This window comes from Elephantulus edwardii, unplaced genomic scaffold, assembly GCF_000299155.1.
Source record: "Elephantulus edwardii isolate Elephantulus edwardi_28Jun2011 unplaced genomic scaffold, EleEdw1.0 scaffold00011, whole genome shotgun sequence".
NCBI lineage: Eukaryota > Metazoa > Chordata > Mammalia > Macroscelidea > Macroscelididae > Elephantulus > Elephantulus edwardii.
In genome coordinates, this window is record NW_006399761.1 from 2,101,931 (window position 1) to 2,120,650 (window position 18,720).

General features: G+C 55.7%; 1 protein-coding gene across 14 annotated transcripts in view; it reads left to right on the forward strand.

Moving 5' to 3' along the window:
* Positions 1 to 18,720, forward strand: part of DYSF (dysferlin) — a 238,455-nt gene that overhangs the window by 133,412 nt on the left and 86,323 nt on the right. For all 14 annotated transcript variants that reach the window (XM_006880872.1, XM_006880868.1, XM_006880876.1 and 11 more), the window contains 4 exons: positions 7,386 to 7,567; positions 10,387 to 10,527; positions 11,373 to 11,402; positions 12,783 to 12,812. In XM_006880872.1, coding sequence (XP_006880934.1) covers positions 7,386 to 7,567; positions 10,387 to 10,527; positions 11,373 to 11,402; positions 12,783 to 12,812 — 383 coding nt within the window. The remainder of the gene's footprint in view (positions 1 to 7,385; positions 7,568 to 10,386; positions 10,528 to 11,372; positions 11,403 to 12,782; positions 12,813 to 18,720) is intronic.

Sequence of the window (18,720 nt, forward strand, 5' to 3'; positions counted from 1 at the left end):
CTCCTGACCTCCTCGCTCGCTGCATATGTTCAATTTCAGTCTTTCTCTGGCCCACACCCCTCCCTCTCTGACTGTGACTTCCTCCAACAAGTGGCCTTGTATTAACCTTTAAATCTGCAGCACTTGATCTTCAAAAACTAGCATTTCATGTACCAGGTGCTTTCCTGACAAGATTTCATTCATTGTTGACAACTACAGCGTGAAGTAGACATCACACATCTCCATCCTGCAGATGAAGACACTGAGGCTTGGGCTGACAGAACTGCTTGAGTTAAAATAGCTGAATGCGAATCCACCAGCTGCTCCCAGGAAGAACGGCGGACAGACTCCTCCTGTGGGATTTACAGCTTCTGCAGACCTGTTGGGGGTCACCTGGGGGTCAAGGGCCTGTGTTCTTACATTGTGCTGCCAGTGGGTTGCAGGGAGGGATTCAGGGCGGATGGTGCCGTCTCTGAGCTGTGGGACAGGGTCCCAAGATCTCCACCATAAAGTGCACACAAGTCAGTGCAGAGATGGGCCGACCAGGGCCGTTTTCTGCATCTGTGGTTTGCTGGGTGAGGTTGCCAAGATAGTTTCTGACCACTTGACCTTACCCTGAGGCGGGGGTGGAAATAAATTCACAGTCTTGCTGCTTCCTGGGAGGGTGCAAAGGGTGAGGCTGGAGGCACGGGCTGGCGTGGGGCAGGTGACGAGGCCTGGGCCCGGGTCAGAAGCCCCCTGGCCTCTGTGTGCTGGACTGGCCCCGGGTAGATGTGAGGACTGCCACACTCACCTCTGGCGACTGCTGTGGCAGGGTCAGCCAGGCAGCGCCTGGGGAGACGTCACATTTTCCATCCCGGCCCCACCCCCTCCCCCAAATAAACATCCCTTGAGCTTTGAGGGCACTGCCCAGGGCTTCCTCCGAGGCCACTGGTTTCTGAATGAAAGGCCCGATTGAGCAGCTGCTGGAAAGGAAAACAGCAGCCAACACGAGTGAACCTATAAAACCCAGAGTGTTTATTTTCACTCCCAAACCTTAAACCAAAGCGATTCCTCCCCTGGAACTGACCTTGGGGCGGCTGGCGGCCGAAGGCTGTGCGCGCGGCCACCGGCTGGCATCTCTCTGAGGAAACTCAAGTGTGAATCCGGAATGTCTGGGGCCAGGGGAGGGTCTAGCCCAGTGTCTGTCGCTGGTAGCACCTTCCAGCCTGTCCGCCAGGGTGTCTGGGACAGAGGGCCCTCCTCGGGAACACTCTTGTGACTCCAGCCTGTCCATGTCCTGTAGTACTTCCTTGGTCTTGAGTGGCCCTGGGGGTGCTCTCCAATGGTCTCCTATGTGGGATGTCCCAGAGCTGCCCCGGGTGGCGGTGGGTGGCTTGCCTACTCTCTTGTTTCTCCCAGAGCAGCCCTGACTTGAGGTTTGGGGGAAGACATTTATCATTGTCCAGGAAATACCTGGGAAATCATCTGAACTCCCCAAATAGGGATACTTGGTAGAGATATTCACATCTCCCAAGAACTGCAGCCCAAGGCCCACATCTTGGGGAGAGTTGTGATGTATGGTCAGTTATACTTCTCTGGAGCAGTGGAAGGGTGTGTGCAGACCTGTGCCTGTGTGCTTCTCATTGTGAGGCCCTTGTAAATACAAACTCGTACTCATGACTCTCAGATCAGGACTGATTTACAGCTGACCCTCCAGTGGGTTTTCAGACGGTGCATTGCACAAGAGGAGTTGGCCCATCTTTCTCCCTCGGTGCAACTGCTGGCTTTGGACTGTCTTCCTTCAGGTTAACGGTGCAACCCTTTGCCCTGTAAGCCTCCTTGTATAAATTTAAGATGATGGTTTATTCAAACGACTTCTGTTTGATGTTGAGCTAGGATTTCTTGGTGAGCATATGCTTCTTCTGGACTGAATAGATATAACTCTAGAGGAGTTAGAAATCATGTCACCAAAAACCACACGAGGCTCCTTCCTGTTCATGCTTCACATGCATGTAACAGCAGTCTGAGCTGTTAGCTTTGACTATCTGCTCATATTTCTCAAAGAGAACTCGAGAGGGGCCTGTCTGCCTTGTCACATTGTTCTGCTTTGCCCCTTCTGCTCAGCCAAGAATCGTTGATGTCTGAAGGACTCATTAAATAAAGGTGATTACAGAGACTCCTCTCTGAGGGTCTCACAGGCCAGTGGGCTCAATGGTCCTGAGCAGGCTAATGAACAATGGCTAGTAGGCCACATACCAAGCTTTTTGTTTGGGCCGGAGGAGGGAGGCCATGAAAAGGAGCAGCAGGTCTTGTGCCCTCTAGGCTGCCTCATAGCTCTTGGGAGGGCCGAGCTGCGCACCAGCTGGGTGGTCCTGAGGAGTCCCGCCAGGCCAGGCCACAGTGAGGTACAGGGAGCCCTGGTTACCTCATGACCAGGCCACCTCTGTGGTGGTGAGTGCTTCTGCTTGCCCTCACACTCTGTCCTGGGTGGCGCTGGAAAATTCTTGCGTCTGGGCTGTGTCCATGGCGTTCCCGATGCCTGTAACACAGCCTTTTGTTAAGGTTGGCTCTGGCTGGGTCATCTACCTGACAAGCTTAAGGAGGTGTTTTCCAAAGCGCAGTGGAGGCTTGTGAAACGCTTCACTTGCAGAGGGTTCCTGAGTGAGAGAGACGGGGGGATCGCTGTGCACAGAGAGATTTATGGTGCCCTGGCGGCATAGGAGAGGCTCGGCTCAGGCCGTAAAGGAGCCTGTCCAACCTGTTTAAACGCTCATTAGCTCCCCGGAGCGCTCGTGTCTCTATGAACACATTCTGGGAACACTATTCTCCAGAATTCAGTCCAGGTTGTTCAGCAGGGGTACAGGACTGTGTGCGATCGCCTCCCCCTCCCCAGCCCCCAGCTCCTCTGTCCCTGTCCTTGGTGCTCCCTGCCTCTCTCTGCACCAGCTGCCTGCTGTTCCCCAAGTGTGCATGCAGAGAGCCTGGAATACCCCCATTTTTCTTGGTCTTTCTTGGCTGACTCCTTGTTCCATTCTCAAGGGTCAGGCTGAGTGACTTCCTTTGGGTAGTTGGGTCCCCTGACCCCCAGAACCGTGTATGTAGCAGTGTTAAGTTTCAGACCACCTTAAATCAGAACTGTGGTTTAGTTATCATTTCCTCCCAATGGTCGTGGTCTTAAGACCTTGGAGTGTGTCTCAGTCATCGTAGTATTTGCTAGCTCAGTTCTTACCTGCTGCACACCGTTGTGTGTGTTAACAAGTTGGAACTGACTCATGGCGGACTCGCCAGTGGGTTTTCAGAGGCTGTAAATGGCAAAGGAGGGCATTGCTCGTCTTTCTTCTGGAAGCAGAATTGATTGGTGGACTTGAATTACCAGGCTTTGAGTTGACAGCACAACTTCCCCCTAGGCCTCTAGAACTCCCTTGTTACATACTTTTGCTTCTTGTTCTATAACATCGAGTTGGAACTGACTCAGAGCTGACCCTCCAGCGGGGTTTCAGAGGCTGTAAATCGCATGGGACTAGATGGTCCGTCTCTGCCCCACGAAACAACTGGTGTATTCGAACCACGTGCTTTTGGGTTGGCAGCACGACTCCCTACCCCTAAGCCTCTACTGAATCAGTAACTGTGTATTGACTGAATGATGCCGTACAACTAATGCTGTAGTGAATATCTTTGCACAGAGAGCTTTTGGGTTCCGCTGGGTGATTCCCAAGAATAGGGAGAGGATGGTATGAACACTTTGATGTTTTTCAGGGCATCCTGCCCAGTTGCTTTCCTGAAGGGTTACAGAATTACTTCCAGCAATAAAGAGCAGTATATAGTTCATCAAATACTTGCCAACGCTAGGTTTTAGAATTTTAAACATTTCCCCTTAATTTTATAGGAGAATTATTGCCACATACAATTGCAGTCACAGTGCCTCAGTTTCTAGAGGTCTGCCCCTCTCTGTGCAGGGCCGCGTCCCTGGGAGTGCAGCGTGGCTGAGGGAGTACTAGACCAGGAGTCAGGCTTGGGTTCTGGTGACACGTGAGCTTTGTCTGGTCACATGGTCTCTGATACCTGGGAATGAGCTCTCTCACTGTGCCCTTACCCACGTGGTCTGAGCTGGTGGGTAGGAAGGCCCATCAGAGGGACAGAAGGTTGCCCCTGGTGCCCTAGGAAGGGTGTGGTCTGGGAACGGCCCTTGGAGTGTATCTCAGTCATCGTATTACAGCCCAGTCCTTACGTGCTTCACACTCTTGTTGTGTGAACCGAGTTGGAACCAACTCTCAGCTGACCCTGCAGTGGGCTTTCAGGGCAGTCAATCACAAGACGTGACTGCCCCTCCTTCTCCCCTGGAGCAGCTGGTGGATGGGAACCGTGTGCCTTTTTGGCAGCGCGACTCCTTACCCACCAGGCAACTGGTGCTCTCATGACTTGAACGTCCTCAAGGTGCTCTTCAACCTCACAGGGCTCCACAAAGCAGACTCTCCCTCAGCTGATGGTGGATCTAGACGGGATGGGTGCTCCCTGAGGTGGTGTGGGCGTGGAGGGAAGGCGTTGCTCCCTCTTGGGGTGGGATGTCAGCTGGATTCCCCTCATCTTGCCTCCATCCCCCACCTCCCCTCCATCCCCCAGTTTGCTTGCCTGGAAGAAGGATGTGTCTGTGAGTTTATCTGAATTCCCTTCAGCTGACCACCTTGCTCCGGCAGCACTGACTCCCAGTGCCCCCAGTTTTTGAGGGGCTGTGGGGGAGCGGTCGGCACACAGTAGCCCAGTGTCTGGGCCCGGCCTCCGGTCCTCCTGTGCTTTACAATGCCTTTGTTGTGTGTTTTCTCCTCCCCTGGGCGGGTGGCAGGACTGGGTGATTTCTGTTTGGAGCCCCCCTCCCCAGTGCTGAGCTCATTGCCTGAGCTGATGGGGGTGCTGGAAGGAGCCGGGCTGCTGGGGCCAGCATGGGGGGTGCTGCCAACAGCAATACAGTGCGCACGGCCGCTACAATGTGCAATTGTGATCTCTGTAAACGCGCTCGGTCTGGGGCCCGCACGCTTATAAAAATAAAGCGTTGGGAGGCACTGGGGGCGGGAACACAAAGGTCTTTTTTGCCGGCGTGCTAATATGGTTTTATTTATCGGAACGCGCCCTCTTTCCCTTACTGGAACCAGGGAGAGGTTCTCTGCCGAGCTTGGAGCTGATGGTATCACAGCCAGACGGTTTCATTAAATGCACAGACGCCGCTGGGCCCTGCCAGGGACAGGAGGGAAAGGGCTGGTGGCCAGGCCTGCCAGGCTGGTGCGTGGACAGGGAGCCCTGTGCCAGGAGGCTCCACCAGGAGAGTGCTAGACACTTCTTCTCCACCCATCTTCTACCCCAAAAAAATGTCTGTGAGGTCTGAACCCCAAATCCCCAAAGCATGCCCTGTGTTCTTGGCCCATGTCAAAGCCAACTTCTTGCAGGAAGCCCACCGTGATTGACTCCATGCTGCTCTTGTGCCTCCTGTGACCACAGCCAGGATTGCTGAGCTAGTGGATTCTGATGGCCCGTCCCCCAGCCTAGCTCCCCCTCCTCCTTAGAAGCAGCTCTTGAGTGACAGTCAATCTTGACCCCGCTCCCTTCATCCCAGGACGAGTCCTCCCCAATGTACAGCCAACCTTCCTGCCTCTCCTATGACCAGGCTTCGCCAGCTGTCTGTGTCCCCTCCTACACAGATGCCGTGACGCTTGGTCTCCTTGGGGTCAGCCTGTCCTGTACTCCTCCCCTGTGTAACAGAGCTACCTCACTGTCCATCCCATACCCGGGGTTGTACCCGGATACCCCTTCATACTTCTGAGGCGTCTCCCTCCAAGGCCACTGGGACCCCCTTGAGGTCACCCGAGGGGCTGGTGGCAGTGCTCAGGCTGGTCTGTGGGACTCTGTCATCTTAAGGACGTCTGGACACAACCCTAGGAGACATCTAGCATGCAGCTACCAGCCTCTAAGTACAGACTTTTTTGTCCCCTGTGCACCTCAGGGTCTGGCACTTGTCGTCTTTCAAAGTCGCAATAAGATAAATGTTCCCAAATTGATGTCCTGGTGGGAGAAGTTGGAGGAGCCCCTATTCCAAGCCCTCTGTTCCTCTTCCAATCAATCACCTGCACTCAGTGTCAGAGGACCTTCCTACATCTTGCTTTCTGACTGTGGTCCCTGGGCTGGGACAAGCACATGCCTCGGCGGGGTGTGTGTGTGTGTGTGTGTTGTTACCAAGTGCCATCAAATCTACTACAACCTGTAGCGACGGTGTGTGTGCACAACAGATCTGAACCCCGCCCTGTGTGGTCTCATCCTCACCGTCTCTGACATGCCCCAGCCCACCAGCACAGTCACTGCGTCAGTCCACCTGGTGGAGGGGCTTCCTCTCTCTGACCTTTTCCAAAGACTGCCCCCCTGACAACGTGCCCGCAGCATGAGAGATGACGTTTCACCATCCTCGCCTCTGAGGAGCACTCTGGTTGACCTTCCTCCGAGACAGACTTGTTGGTTCCTTTGGGCCGTCCAAGGAATATTCAGTACTCTTCTCCACACCACATCTCAAAGGCATTGATTCTTCTGTCATCCGTATTCACAGTCCAGCTTTCAGATGCACAGGAAGAGATGGAAATGGCCATGGATTGGATCCTCTGAGGGCAGGCAGAGGGACTGACCGCTGGGGGGGGGGTGTCCCAGGCCCTAGTGGCTGGGGCTGGTAGGTCGGGAAGGACACTGGGACACCGAGCTGCCTCCAGGCTCCCTTTTCATAAGCTGTGCTCAACATCTCTCCAGTCTGCCTTTCTCTGTTGTCATATGCCCGTATAAGCCAACCCCAGCTTTTGATGAGTGCAGTAACTTCATAACGGGTCTCCTTGTACCCACTTCTGCTTTGGGTCTTTGCCACGTGGCCGCTGGAGAGTATGGAAATGCAGATGAGGACATGTCTGTCAGATCACACTCCAGAGCTCTGCTCTAATCTTGTTCCTCAAGGATGCCAGCCCTTTCTAGCGGAGCTTAGCCGAAGTGCGAGTCACAGCTGTCTTTTTATTTTTACTTGTGTGGTTTTCTCAGCCCGTAGCCTGGGGTGCTTAAGATCCTTCATCAATGCATGTGGATACATGAGTCTGTAAATAAGAAGATCCTGCAGGGACCTGTTTCTTCTGGTGGACCTTGCCCAGACAGTCAGCTTAGGGAGGAGATATGGGCTCCTGTGCCTGCCTGCTGGGATCCAGTTCTGTTTGTCTGAGGTGGCCCCCTAGTAGCTTCGTGGGTTGACTAGGAGAGCTTCCATGAGAAAGGGTCCCCAGTTGCATTTCAAGGCTGCTGAGTGGCACCTGCAACCTGCTTGAGTTCTGTGGTCCACGGGGCCCCTGAGCAGACACCTGACCTGACCTGCGCTGTGTTCTGTCTCCTTCTCTCTTATCCTGGCCCCACAGATCCCTACGCCATCGTCTCCTTCCTGCACCAGAGCCAGAAGACCGTGGTGGTGAAGAACACCCTGAACCCCACCTGGGACCAGACTCTCATCTTCTACGAGCTGGAGATCTTCGGCACGCTGGCCAGCATTGCCGAGCAGCTTCCCAGCATCGTGGTGGAGGTGTACGACCACGACACCTATGTGAGTTGGCCTCCAGCTGCCCCGGCCCCTCCCTGTTCTCCCCTCAGCAGCCCAGGGAGAGGCTGCGGATAGGCACTAGTGCTGCCAGCCGGGCGGGGAGGGATGGCCTCTCATCTGACCCCCAGAGGCCTTAGAGTAAGCCTTCAAATGAAAATTCAAACGTTTTGCCACCTAGCCGGAACCAACTCAGAGCTGATGCTCCATCGGCCTTCCCGAGGCTGTAAACGCAGTGGGAGGGGCTGCCTCTCTTTCTCCCACACATGCAGAGCAAGCAGAGCAAGCCGGGTGTGAGGGGACATCTGGAGAGGCTCTCGGGCTGGGTCTCAGGAGGCCTGGTGGTTTCTCTTCCTCTTACTTGGTGATGTGACCCTGAGCCAGGCCCCGGTCACTGCAGAAATTGTGTTGAATCTAGAACCATCCACCCCTGCTTGCCTTACTGGGCCGGGCGAGGCGTTGGCTGGGGTTCCTAGGCTAGGTGGGTGTCTAGACAAACCCGTCCAGCAGAGAATCGACCACATGAGACGGGGTTGCTGAGGGCCAGGCACTCTTGTCTGACTTCCCGAGGTGATGGCAACTTCTGTCCCGTGTTGTCCAGTGTGGGAGCTTTCAACTACTGGCTCTCATGCACTTGGGACAGCTAGTGAATGTGTGGAGGGGAATTTTGGATTTCATGTGACTTGAACTCATTCGGATGTAAACAGAGGTACAGGTGGCAGATTTGGAAGCATCCTTTGGACACATGACCAGGAGGGACCAGTCCTGGGATAAGGGCGTCATGCTTGGAAGGGTGGAGGAACAGTGCAGGAGAAGAAGAACCTGGATGAGATGGATTAACATGATAACTAGAACAATGGGATTAGATGTGTCAGAGTCATTGAGACTGGGTCATGATAGGGCAGGGTTCAGAGCTGTTGTACATAGGGTTTCTATGAGTCTCAGGCAACTTGATGGCACACAACAACAACAACAACAACAGGGGACAGGTAGATGCTGAATTAAACAGCTTAGTTCTAGAAAATTCCTACAAGGAGATGACCACAGGCTGGAGTGTTCGGGAGGACCTGGGCCTTGCAGGAACTGTGGGCTGGGCTGGAGGGCCAGGCAGAGGTGCATTCCATTGGAGCATGGGGTGGGCGATAGGAGGCGCTGAGGAGAAGAAAAAGCAGGCTGGGATGAAGCTGGGGGTGCCGAGAGGTGTCAGTGGAAGAGAGGGAGCAGAGGTGGGCACGTGGCAAGGAGAGGTTGGCCTGCGTGGAGGGCGGCAGCAGGAAACCTGGCTTTGGCGGAGTTGACGTGACTGGACATCACCTGTCCCGGGGAGCAGGCTTGCAGGTGGGAGAAGCAATACTGTTGGCAAAGATCCGTTGTCCTGAGCCCTGTGAATGCCTCTTTGCTGTCCCAGCTGCCCAGCTGCCCTAGGTGGGCACTATGGGACAGGGATGCACGAGAGGCCTCCCCAGGAGTCGTCAGCCAGGGAATTACTCCCTTGGAAAGAAAACTTGGTGCTGGGGAAGCAGGGGGTGAGCACCTTGAATATTTAGGCTTGTTTGGAGAAGAGTGGGGGGCCAAGCCTGGCTCCTTTGGGACAAGAGGAGACAAGCAGGGTGGCGGGAGAGGGCAGAGAGACTAGGCAGAATCTGGGGGGAGGGGCAGGGTGAGCCGGGGTGCAGGTAGGACTAGGTGCAGGGTGGGCCTGGCCCGAGTGCCTGAGGGGTCCCAGAGAAGGCTGTGGTGTCTTCTGGGTGGCTGGCTGGGCTGCAGGGTCCTGAGGGACAGCTGGGGTTTGTACTCGCTGTGAATATTTAGACCCTAAGTGGTTCCTGTTGGCCAGAGACAACGGTTTGAATTCTTAGAGTGTTGCCCCGATGCTCTGGTTTCCCAGGCCTCTGCCTGGACCCTCGGGCCTCTCCCCACCCAGCAGCCAAGGGGCAGTACCTGGCCCCATGAGGCCTCAGGTCTCCTCCAGATGGCGTGGCTGGCCTGCACCTGAGTGGCCACTCCCATGCTGGACTGTCACCTGCTGGTGCAGTGTTGATGAACAGCTGAATGGCCATTCCATTATGGCACCTGTGATCTCTCAACTTGTGGGGTGACTGTATCCATGAGGGCTGTGGGACCATGTGGAAAACTGCCTGCAGGTCCGCTCACAGTCCACAGACCAAGCAGATCTCAGAGCCTCTGGTTGGGGGTGGGGGGAAGTACACTTGGGCAAGGCTGTGAACAATGTTTGGGGACGGTGGAGGGGAGTCTTGGGGTATGAGGGTTGGGTTTGGGGTGGTGGTGGGGGCAGTCTGTGGGAGTGCTGGCCCGGGCAGAGACGAAAGGCCAGCAGAGGCCCAAGTACAGGAGACATAGAGAGGGAACAGGCAGAGCAGGCCTCAGTGAGAGGCCGGCAGATCTGGGCGAGGCCTTTGGGCTCTGTCTCCTGGGCAGCGGGAGCTACAGGTGGTGCTTGAGCCAAAGGACGAGACGGAACCCCATTGTAGCAGGAGTCTCTTAGTGTGATGAGTGTGGACTCAGCTTCCCCACCTAGGAAAGGAGGGGGTAGGGGCGCCCCAGTAACCATCAAAGCGGAAGACTGAGGCTCTGCTCTTGAGGGGGAACTCGGCCCTGCTGATCGGATGCACAGGGGGGTCCTGAGCGGTGGGAAGTCAGGCGCACCAGTGGCAGCAGGCAGCCTGGTGTGGCACCATCCGCGTCTGCCTGCACGAAGCTGCCTACGCTTCCAGGCCCTTTTCCAGGCCAGGCAGCTGGGCCGAGGCCCGAGGAGGTCTCTTAACAACCTGTGTCCTGATTGTTCTCTCTCCATGCTGACTTAGGGTGCAGATGAGTTTCTGGGGCGCTGCATTTGTCAGCCAAGTCTAGAGTGCATGCCACGGCTGGCCTGGTTCCCATTGACCCGGGGCAGCCAGCCGGCGGGCGAGCTGCTGGCCTCCTTCGAGCTCATCCAGCGAGAGAAGGTGAGGCTGGGCTTCTGTGGCTCCTGCAGGGGCCCGAGGAGACCCCCACTGCGGGGAGGGTGCTTTCTGTCCCCCCTGCTCCCCTTGGGGGATTGCTGCAAGATGCTTTTCTGGGAGTCTGGCTCCCCACTCGGACTGGTTCTGCTATCGTTTTTGATCCCTAAATCAGGGCACCACAATGAGGTTCCTAAATTGGAAACCCTAACATTGGGTTGTTATGTACCGTTTAGTTGGAACCACCTCGTAGCAGACCCTCCAGTGGGTTTCCGGAAGTTGTAAATTGCATGGAAGGAGATTGCCTAACTGTCTCCTTCAGAGTAGCCGTTGGATTCAAACCTCCTGCCTTTGGGTTGGTAGCGCCACTTCTACACCACCAGAGCTCCCTGACATTGGTAGACTGGTGGACGTGTGGACCACGTTAGACCGTCCAAGCCCTCTGGCCGTTGCACGCATTGCTCGCTGGCCTGTGCTCTGACCTGTCTGTGGGGAGGCCCTGGACCAGCTGTGAGCTTTTTACAGAACAAGAGCGTTGAGCTGACTCACTGTGTGGTGTGAGCTCCCCTGTGTAATTCATGTGTAAACATGCAGCTCTGGGTGGAGTACCTGCAAGTCCCCTAGCCTCCTGCAAACCTGGCTGCCCTCTGCATGCTTCAGCCCGCAACTCCCGGGCCCCCAGGTGCCTCAGAGGGAGTCCCAGGCCTCCGAGGAATGGAGTGGACAGACAACTTGGACATAGTCCACTAGTGTCATTGGCGGTGGGACATTGGCAGGGTGGGAAGGTGGGTGAGGAGGGATTGGGCAACAAATCCATGACCGACATGATTGAAGCTCTTCTTCACCTGCAGCCGGCCATCCACCATATTCCTGGGAGCGAGGTAAGTGTTCTTCCTACCTTCTTGTCTCACAGCGTCTCCGTAAGGTGGGAGGTACAGTGGGGCATTCACTTCCTGGAGGCCAGCGGGACACCTTGAAGCAGAGGAGGACCCTGTGGGTATCACGGGCCAGGTTCCTCAGTCCCTTCCAAGCCTCCCTCCCTGCCCAGCTCAGGCCTCCTCAGAGACTTTCAGGAAGCATAGGTTTCTGGCCACCAGGACCTGGGGGCTTCCAGCCCAGGAGAATTCCCTGGGCAGCTTAGCGATGACCAGCGCCCAGGCTGCACCCCAAGCCTGATGGAGCACCCTTCGCCAGGAGTGGGGCCACAGCACTGAGGCCTCTCAGAGCTGCCAGGTGAACCTGGTGTGCAGTAAGGGCTGGGAACAGCAGATGTAGTCTAGAGTCCTCGATGTGTGTCCCCAGCCGCACTGTCAGCATCACCTGGGATAATGATAGAAACATGGATCCTTCGGTCTCGCTTCAACCCACAGGGGCAAAATTGGAGGGTTCCCACAGGCAGCAACCCCTCTAGGTTCATGCATGTTCAAGTCTCAGACGTTCTGGTTTAGACCCAATTTCCCAACTCATTGTCCCAGTGGGACCCTGTCTTTCTCCTCTGCTGTTACTGGTACCTTATTCTTTTCTTGGCGGTCCCCCTCCTTCTCCTGGAAGGTTCTGCTGGAACATGCAGGCTTCTCACTGGGCCTTAACTATTTAATTCAGGAAACGTTATTCTAGACCAGGCTCCACTCCTGCAGCTTTGAGATCTCATCCTGGAGCTGTCCTGAGGGTGCCCTTCCCCTTACGCGGCAGCTCTTACTATCTAAGGCCTTCCCGCCACAGTGCTCCTTCCCTGACCTTTCCCGGTGCCCTTTCTCAGTTCTGCTAGCCCCCAAGTCTAGCTTGTCCTTCCTTGGCTCCCTGAGTCCTGAGACCCCAACAGGAACTGCAGCTCCAGGGCCTCGGAGACCAGACACAGAGCCCCGGTCTGATGAGGAGTTAGGGCAAGGGCAGCCACCCCTGCTGCCAGGGAATCTCCCGGGTGGGAGGGAATCAGACCTGCCATCTCCTGGACCCTCTGCCACCTGCCTGTCACTTTACTTCTTCTGCCACTCCCAGAGATGCAGACTCAGGGGTACAACTTAGCGTTCCTACCAGCCCCTCGTCCTTGTGCCTGTCACCCCTCCTCCTCACAGCCACATGGATAGGCACGCGAGGAAACACCTCCCCACACCCTGCATGGTGCCTGGTGGGCTGACCTCTGACCCAGCCCAGGGCACTCCTGCCAAAGGGCGTGCTCCTTGTCCCTAATGATGTACTTTCACCCTTCTTTCTTCTCCCCCCTCCACCATCTCCTGGATGTGAAATGTGCCCTGGACCAGGTACGGGATCCCTCTAAGATGCTGGAAGAGGTAAGCTGGGCCCCCACAGGTGTGGCTCATGGCTGGGTAGGGAGGGAAAGAGGGGAGATGCAGGCCAGCCTTCTGGGGTCTGGTGTCCAGTGGGCATCCGTCATGCAGAGATGCCTCAGAGATCTGTTCCAGCACAACATGGGTGCAGAGCTGCCTGGACTGGATTCTGGAGAATTTTGACCTTGGTTGGCTCATTCTGTAGAGAGGTCAGACTTACCGAGACTGGATACACACCAGTGCTGTCTCAACTAGTTGTTAGGTTTCAGGAAACATCCAGAAGGGACCAGAAGAGTCAAGGAAGGCTTTCTGGTGGAGGCAGCATCAGCCAGACTTGAACGAGTGTGGGGGTGAACCTCTGGCCCAGGTGGCCGGGATCCAAGCAGAACCGGGCTGATACAGGGCTGGGGCGATGGGGATTTCCAGGGACTGAGAAGAAGTTTAGGGTGTACATCAGGCAGAGCAGGGCCATGCCCTTTGCCACCGTCTGTGGGCTGATTGTAATGAGTGAGGCTGGGCACAGGCCTGAGCGGGAGAGGCCAGGCAGAGCCCTGGTCAGATGGGGGATTGGCAAGGGCAGCCACTTCCTGCCGCCAGGGAACCCCAGGCTGGGAGTGGATGCCGTTTGACATTTTCGTTGCAATTTGGACTTGGGAGCATAGGGTCAGGATGTGGGCTCCCAGACCCGGCACCCCTTCCTTCACTTCCTCCTCACTCCAGACCAAGGCGGGGTCCGCCAAGCACGCTGGCTGTAACCCGGACAGGCAGCCTCCTGCTTCTGGCTGTAGTTGTGAAAGACTGCCGATTTGGCCGGGGCAGCAGAGCCCCATCCAGGGAGGCAGCACGGGGGCCCCAGGTCTGGATTGGGCATGCGCTGGGCCAAACCCCACAGCCTGCACCGAGGCAAGCCCAGCCCAGGGCCTGCTGTTAAAGAAAAATCACAGTGCTTAACAACTGGGTTGGTAACACAGAAAGAGGCCGGCGCAGATTCCCAGAGAGGGATCTTGCTGTGGTCTCAGTGTAAGCAAGCAAACTGAAGTGAGGCTTTGAGACTAGACTCTGAAGAGGCCAAGGGTCCCGCTGCAGGTCAGCCAGGCCATGGGCTGGGGCAGCGCCTGTGGAGAGCACGTCCTGGGTGCCTGCTGGCCATGGGGCCAGCTGGGCCAGCTGACTGGTTCAGAGTCTGAGGCCCAGGAGAATGAAAAGAGGCATGGACAGAGCACCAGCTGGACCAGAGAAATCCCCAGAGGTGACTCTGTGGTCCCCTCATTTCCAGAAGCCCCCTCCCCCCATCCACCTCAGCCTGTAGTCTCTAGCTTAGTCACCACTCTTCTCCTTGAAGACAGCCTTATGTTAAGATTTTGAGTCCATTTGGCTTCAGGAAAATGGAAGGAGCTTTGCTTCCATTAGGACGGAACACCCAGAGTTGGTAAATGCGTGAGTTGTAGCTGACTCTCCAGTGGGGTTTCAGAGGCTGTAAATCACGTGGGAGGAGATTGCCTATCGTTCTCTTACAGAGTAGCTGGTAGATTTGAACCACCTGCCTCTGGGTTGGCATTGCAACTTCTTACCTCTCAGCCACCAAAGCTCCAGAATCCACAGGAACCGAAAGTCAGCTGATGGTTGTCAGGGGCTGGGGAGACGGGGCTCTGGAGAGTGACAGACGGCTAATGGGTAAGGGCTTTCCTTTAGGGATAATGAAATAGGAATGAGACAGTGGCGAGGGCCGGATGGCATTGGGGATGTGCTAAATTCTGCAGAATCGTTCCCTTTAAAATGGCTAATTTTGTGTTTTGTGATTTGTGCCTCACTTAAGAGTAGGCTTCCCTGAAAGGGTGCTTGGTGGAGGCGGGCAGTCGTCCTGCATGCCGGCCTCTGTAGCTGTGTTTTCTGTGGTCACCTGTGTCCACGTCGCCACTTACCAGCCCGCAGGCTCTCAGCCTCCATCCCTGAGGACACTGTTTTGGCCTCTAAGCCTGGAGGGGAGGTAGTCTTAGGTTCTCCGTGCGAGGCTGGGCAAAGGGGCCTGGGGAGGCCTTAGGAAGCTGTCAGCCAGGATGGGCAGGGGAGCAAGGGGCAGAGGGAGATGTTGATGGGGAGGAGTGTTGAAACGGTTACAGTGATGGGGGTCTGGGCTGGAGAGGGCCCAGTGAGGTGGGCATGCATGGAGACAGGTGTGCTGAGGGATGGGTTCAGAACCTCCTGGCCAGGGGCAGGACCTTCCGGCTGGAGCCACGTGCGGAGATTCCCACAAATTAGATCAAATATCATGGGGACAGCCGTGCATGGGACTGAGAAGAAATGCCATCTGAGGCGCTGAAGGTCCCCAAGCAGATGGAGCACGTTAGGGAGCAGGGGCGAGAGGTGCTTCCTGCAAGAGAGGTACCTCTAAATTAGCTTTCAAAGCTAGGATTAGGATCATTTGGCAAAGGGGCCCAGGCGGCCTGCAGGGTGGCACCAGGGTACCATCCCTCGGTGGGAGGGGCGTCTGTGCTGTGCTGTGGGGCCCTGGGCCCTCGTGGAGAGTGTGGTGGGGCACTGGGCCCCCTCCTAGCCCCCAGCCTCACACTGCCCCTGCTCCCTCATTTCCAGCCACCTTCCCCTCTTCCCTCTCTCCCTTCACCCTCTGCCTGACTCTTCCTCCTCTGTTTGCTCCCCGGCCTGGCTCCCACTCTCCCTCCTTCCCCCGCCTCTTTCTAGCTCTCTGTCTCAGTTCTTTTCCTTTCTTGTCTGGAAAACAAAGGCGGTCCGCGCTGCCAAGGGGAATGAGTTCAAAGGGACGGCAATTTTGGATTTCCTGAGAACTGGAGAGAGTGTGTGCATGCACACCCGTGCCCTCTTGAGTGTGCAAATGCAATGCAGAGGTGACGGTGACTTCCTTCTCAGCAAGGCTGTCATGCCCTAGGAGGGCCCACCCGAGACCCCCTGGTGACTGTCTGTGGAGTGGGCAGCAGGGTGGGCAAGTTGATATGCTTGGTTCTGCCTTTCTCCGCTCAGGGTCACACGACCTGTCTCACTGTGGGCTCAGGGGCCTGACCACTTGCCCAGCTCGAGCTGTATGTACTTGTACCCCCAATTCCATGAGAAGGCAAAGCTTGATGTTTTGCAATCAGGAGAATAAACCCAGTGGCTCTCCCATCTCCTCACCTCCCCCCATCCCTCCCTCAAGGCTTTAATTTAAAACACTGTTTTTCCTGGCAAGTGTAATTAGAGCAACATGTTTTCCCTAACGAGCTGGGTGGGGCAGCAGACAATGGAGCCCTCCCTGGCCTGGCCCCCAACTGTAGCTCCCCAAGGATCCAGATGTGAATGGCCAGAGGGCCCCCTGACTGTCCCACGGTGGGTGAGATGGCTCCAGGGCTACTGGTGGCAGGCTGACATAGGTGGGCAGAGGACCTTGCACACTCGTCCTTGGCCTTGGAGCTGAGTGGTGTCTGATGTGGAGGCCCCCAGCCTGGTGACACAGGCCTCCTAGTCTCTCAAGGCCCTCCACCCCCCAGCTCCTTGTTCTGACCTGGCCAGAGGAGCTTACCCATGTTTGAGATGTGGAAGCGAAAGTGATCCTGGTGAGAGAGGAGACCCCGAAGTCAGCAGGAGCTAGAAGATAGGGGTCTTGTAGACAAGGTGGTGGAAGTTGACTTTATCTTGAGGGCTGGGGGCCCTTTGGAGGGTTTGGTAGCAGAGTCCAGCATGCATTGACTGCTGGGAGGAGACCACCCCGGATGAGGAAGCATGGTGACCCGAACCTGGGAGAAAAGACAAGTGGATGGTCTTGATAGATACGGGAGACAGAAGGACTACCAGGGTGTGGTGGTCAGTTAGACATGGTGGTGAGGGCACTGGGGGCCAAGGATGGTATAAGTCAGATTCTGGACAAGTTCAGCATGGGCACCAGGAGGACACATGGGCATACCGAGCTCTAAGAGGTTGGACATGTGGTTTTGGAGACACGGGGAGCAGAGGCCTGTGTGGAGGGTCGAAGCCTTAGTATTTCAGGGTGGGTGGAGAAAGGGCCTGCTGAGCAGGGTTAAGAGCAGTCAGAGAGGGGTGACTACACACACAGATCATTGTTGGCTCTTGAGGAAAAAAGCTGCAGGGAAGTTGGGTGTGGGGGTTGTCGGAAGCAGGATTGTGTGGACAGAGGAGAGTAGTAGTGAGAGAGCAGAGGCTGTAGTGTAGACAGTTCTTTTCTTGAAGCTTCTCTGTGAAGGAAGGAAGGGAATTACGGAGGCATCCTAGCCGGGACACAGAGGAAGATATGGAGGGATAGGAGAGATGTGTCTTTCAGTGAAAAAAAGGAATGATCGTGAAACGTGGATGGAGGATGAAGGAATAGGAACAGTTCAACAGGACTTGAAGAAACATGGTAATAAGAGGCACAGAACAGCAGTAATTATATAAAATATAGTATATATAAATGATTGTATGAAACATAGTATAAGTGAAAGATTGGATAAAACACAATGTACCTGCATGAAAGACAATGAAAAAAAGAATGAACAAAAAAGAAATCAGAAGACGTGCTACTTTGGGCAAATCTGCTGTCAAAGGCTTCTTGAAAGTGCAAACATCAGTTTAAAGACCAAGAGGTGTTTGATCCCAGCCACGGGACTTCCATTGTTACACCAGCATCTGAAAATCAGGCAGCGAGTAAAGAAGGCTGAAGAAGAATCTTGCTGCCTTTGAGTTGTGTTGGAGAAGAGCACTGAGTGTCCCCTGGCCTGCTGAGAGAATAGACGAGCCTGGCCTGGAGGAAGCCCAATCCAGGAGCTCCTTAGAGGCGAGGATGGGGGAACTTGGCCTCATGTACTTTGAGCATGATGTCCAGAGGGGCCAGTCCTTGGAAAAAGACATCATGCTGGGAAAGGTGGAAGGTCAGAGAAAGAGAGGAAGCCCGTCAATGAGTGGACTGACAACAGTGACTGTGAGAGTGGCCTTGAGCGTGGCAGAGACGTTGAGGATGGCGCAGGACAGGACAGGACAGGATTCCGACTTGCTTGTAGGCCACTATAAGTTGGCATTAACTCGACGTCACTGGACAACAATATCAACCATTGGGTCACATGAGACACTGGGGAGGAGTGGGCAGATGTTCAAGGTGCCAGAGACGGCTTAGGTGTCAAAGTAGTAATAGCAAGGCCCCCACTCGTCCATGAGAGGGGACAGTGGCCGGGGAGGGGGCTCTGGTGACAGCTTGCAGGGGGAACATGAAGGCAGGGATGCTGGGGAGGTGGCAGCATGTGGCAGGAAGGTGCTGGGGCCCCTGGGGACAACAGGGTGGACGGAGGTGGTGGCTCTGTGATGCACTAACCTGTCTCTGCTTGTCTTTCTCTCCTGCTTCCTCCCGCTGGCCTGGCACTCCTCAGCTGGTTGCTCCTGCCTACTTCCTCCAGGGCCTCGTCCACACGGTACTGGGGCCTCCTAACCATCTCCTGCTTCTTTCTGTCACTTCCACAATGAAAGGGTGACCCAAAGTCTACAGGCTGGCGTCCTTTGTAGATAGGAGTACCTCTGCTACTGAGCTCTAGGGCGTCTGCAAGAGGGGAGATGTAAGGGGTACAGGCGCTCGAAGCAACCTGCTCAGAGTTTGGGGGTCTGAGAGGAAAGTTCCAGAAGAAAAGGTTCTGAATTTTCCTTGGCGATTTCGGGGGAAGGTGCAGGAAAGGTTTCCTTCTGTCTCCTTTTACTAGAGAGCTTGCAGGTCTTCCTCGATCCTCGTCTCTGCCTTTTCCTGGGAGCGAGTTGGGCATTAGCCCCAGGCAGGCACAAGCGGCCCACGTGTGGCCAACAGGCACGGCCTTCCGTGAGAAGAGGCCACCCCTGTCTGCCCCGCGGCTGAGGCTGAGTGCCAAGAGTGGGCCCCCGGCCAGTGGTCTCCTGTCGTGCAGGCTCTGCCTCCCTGACACCAGGT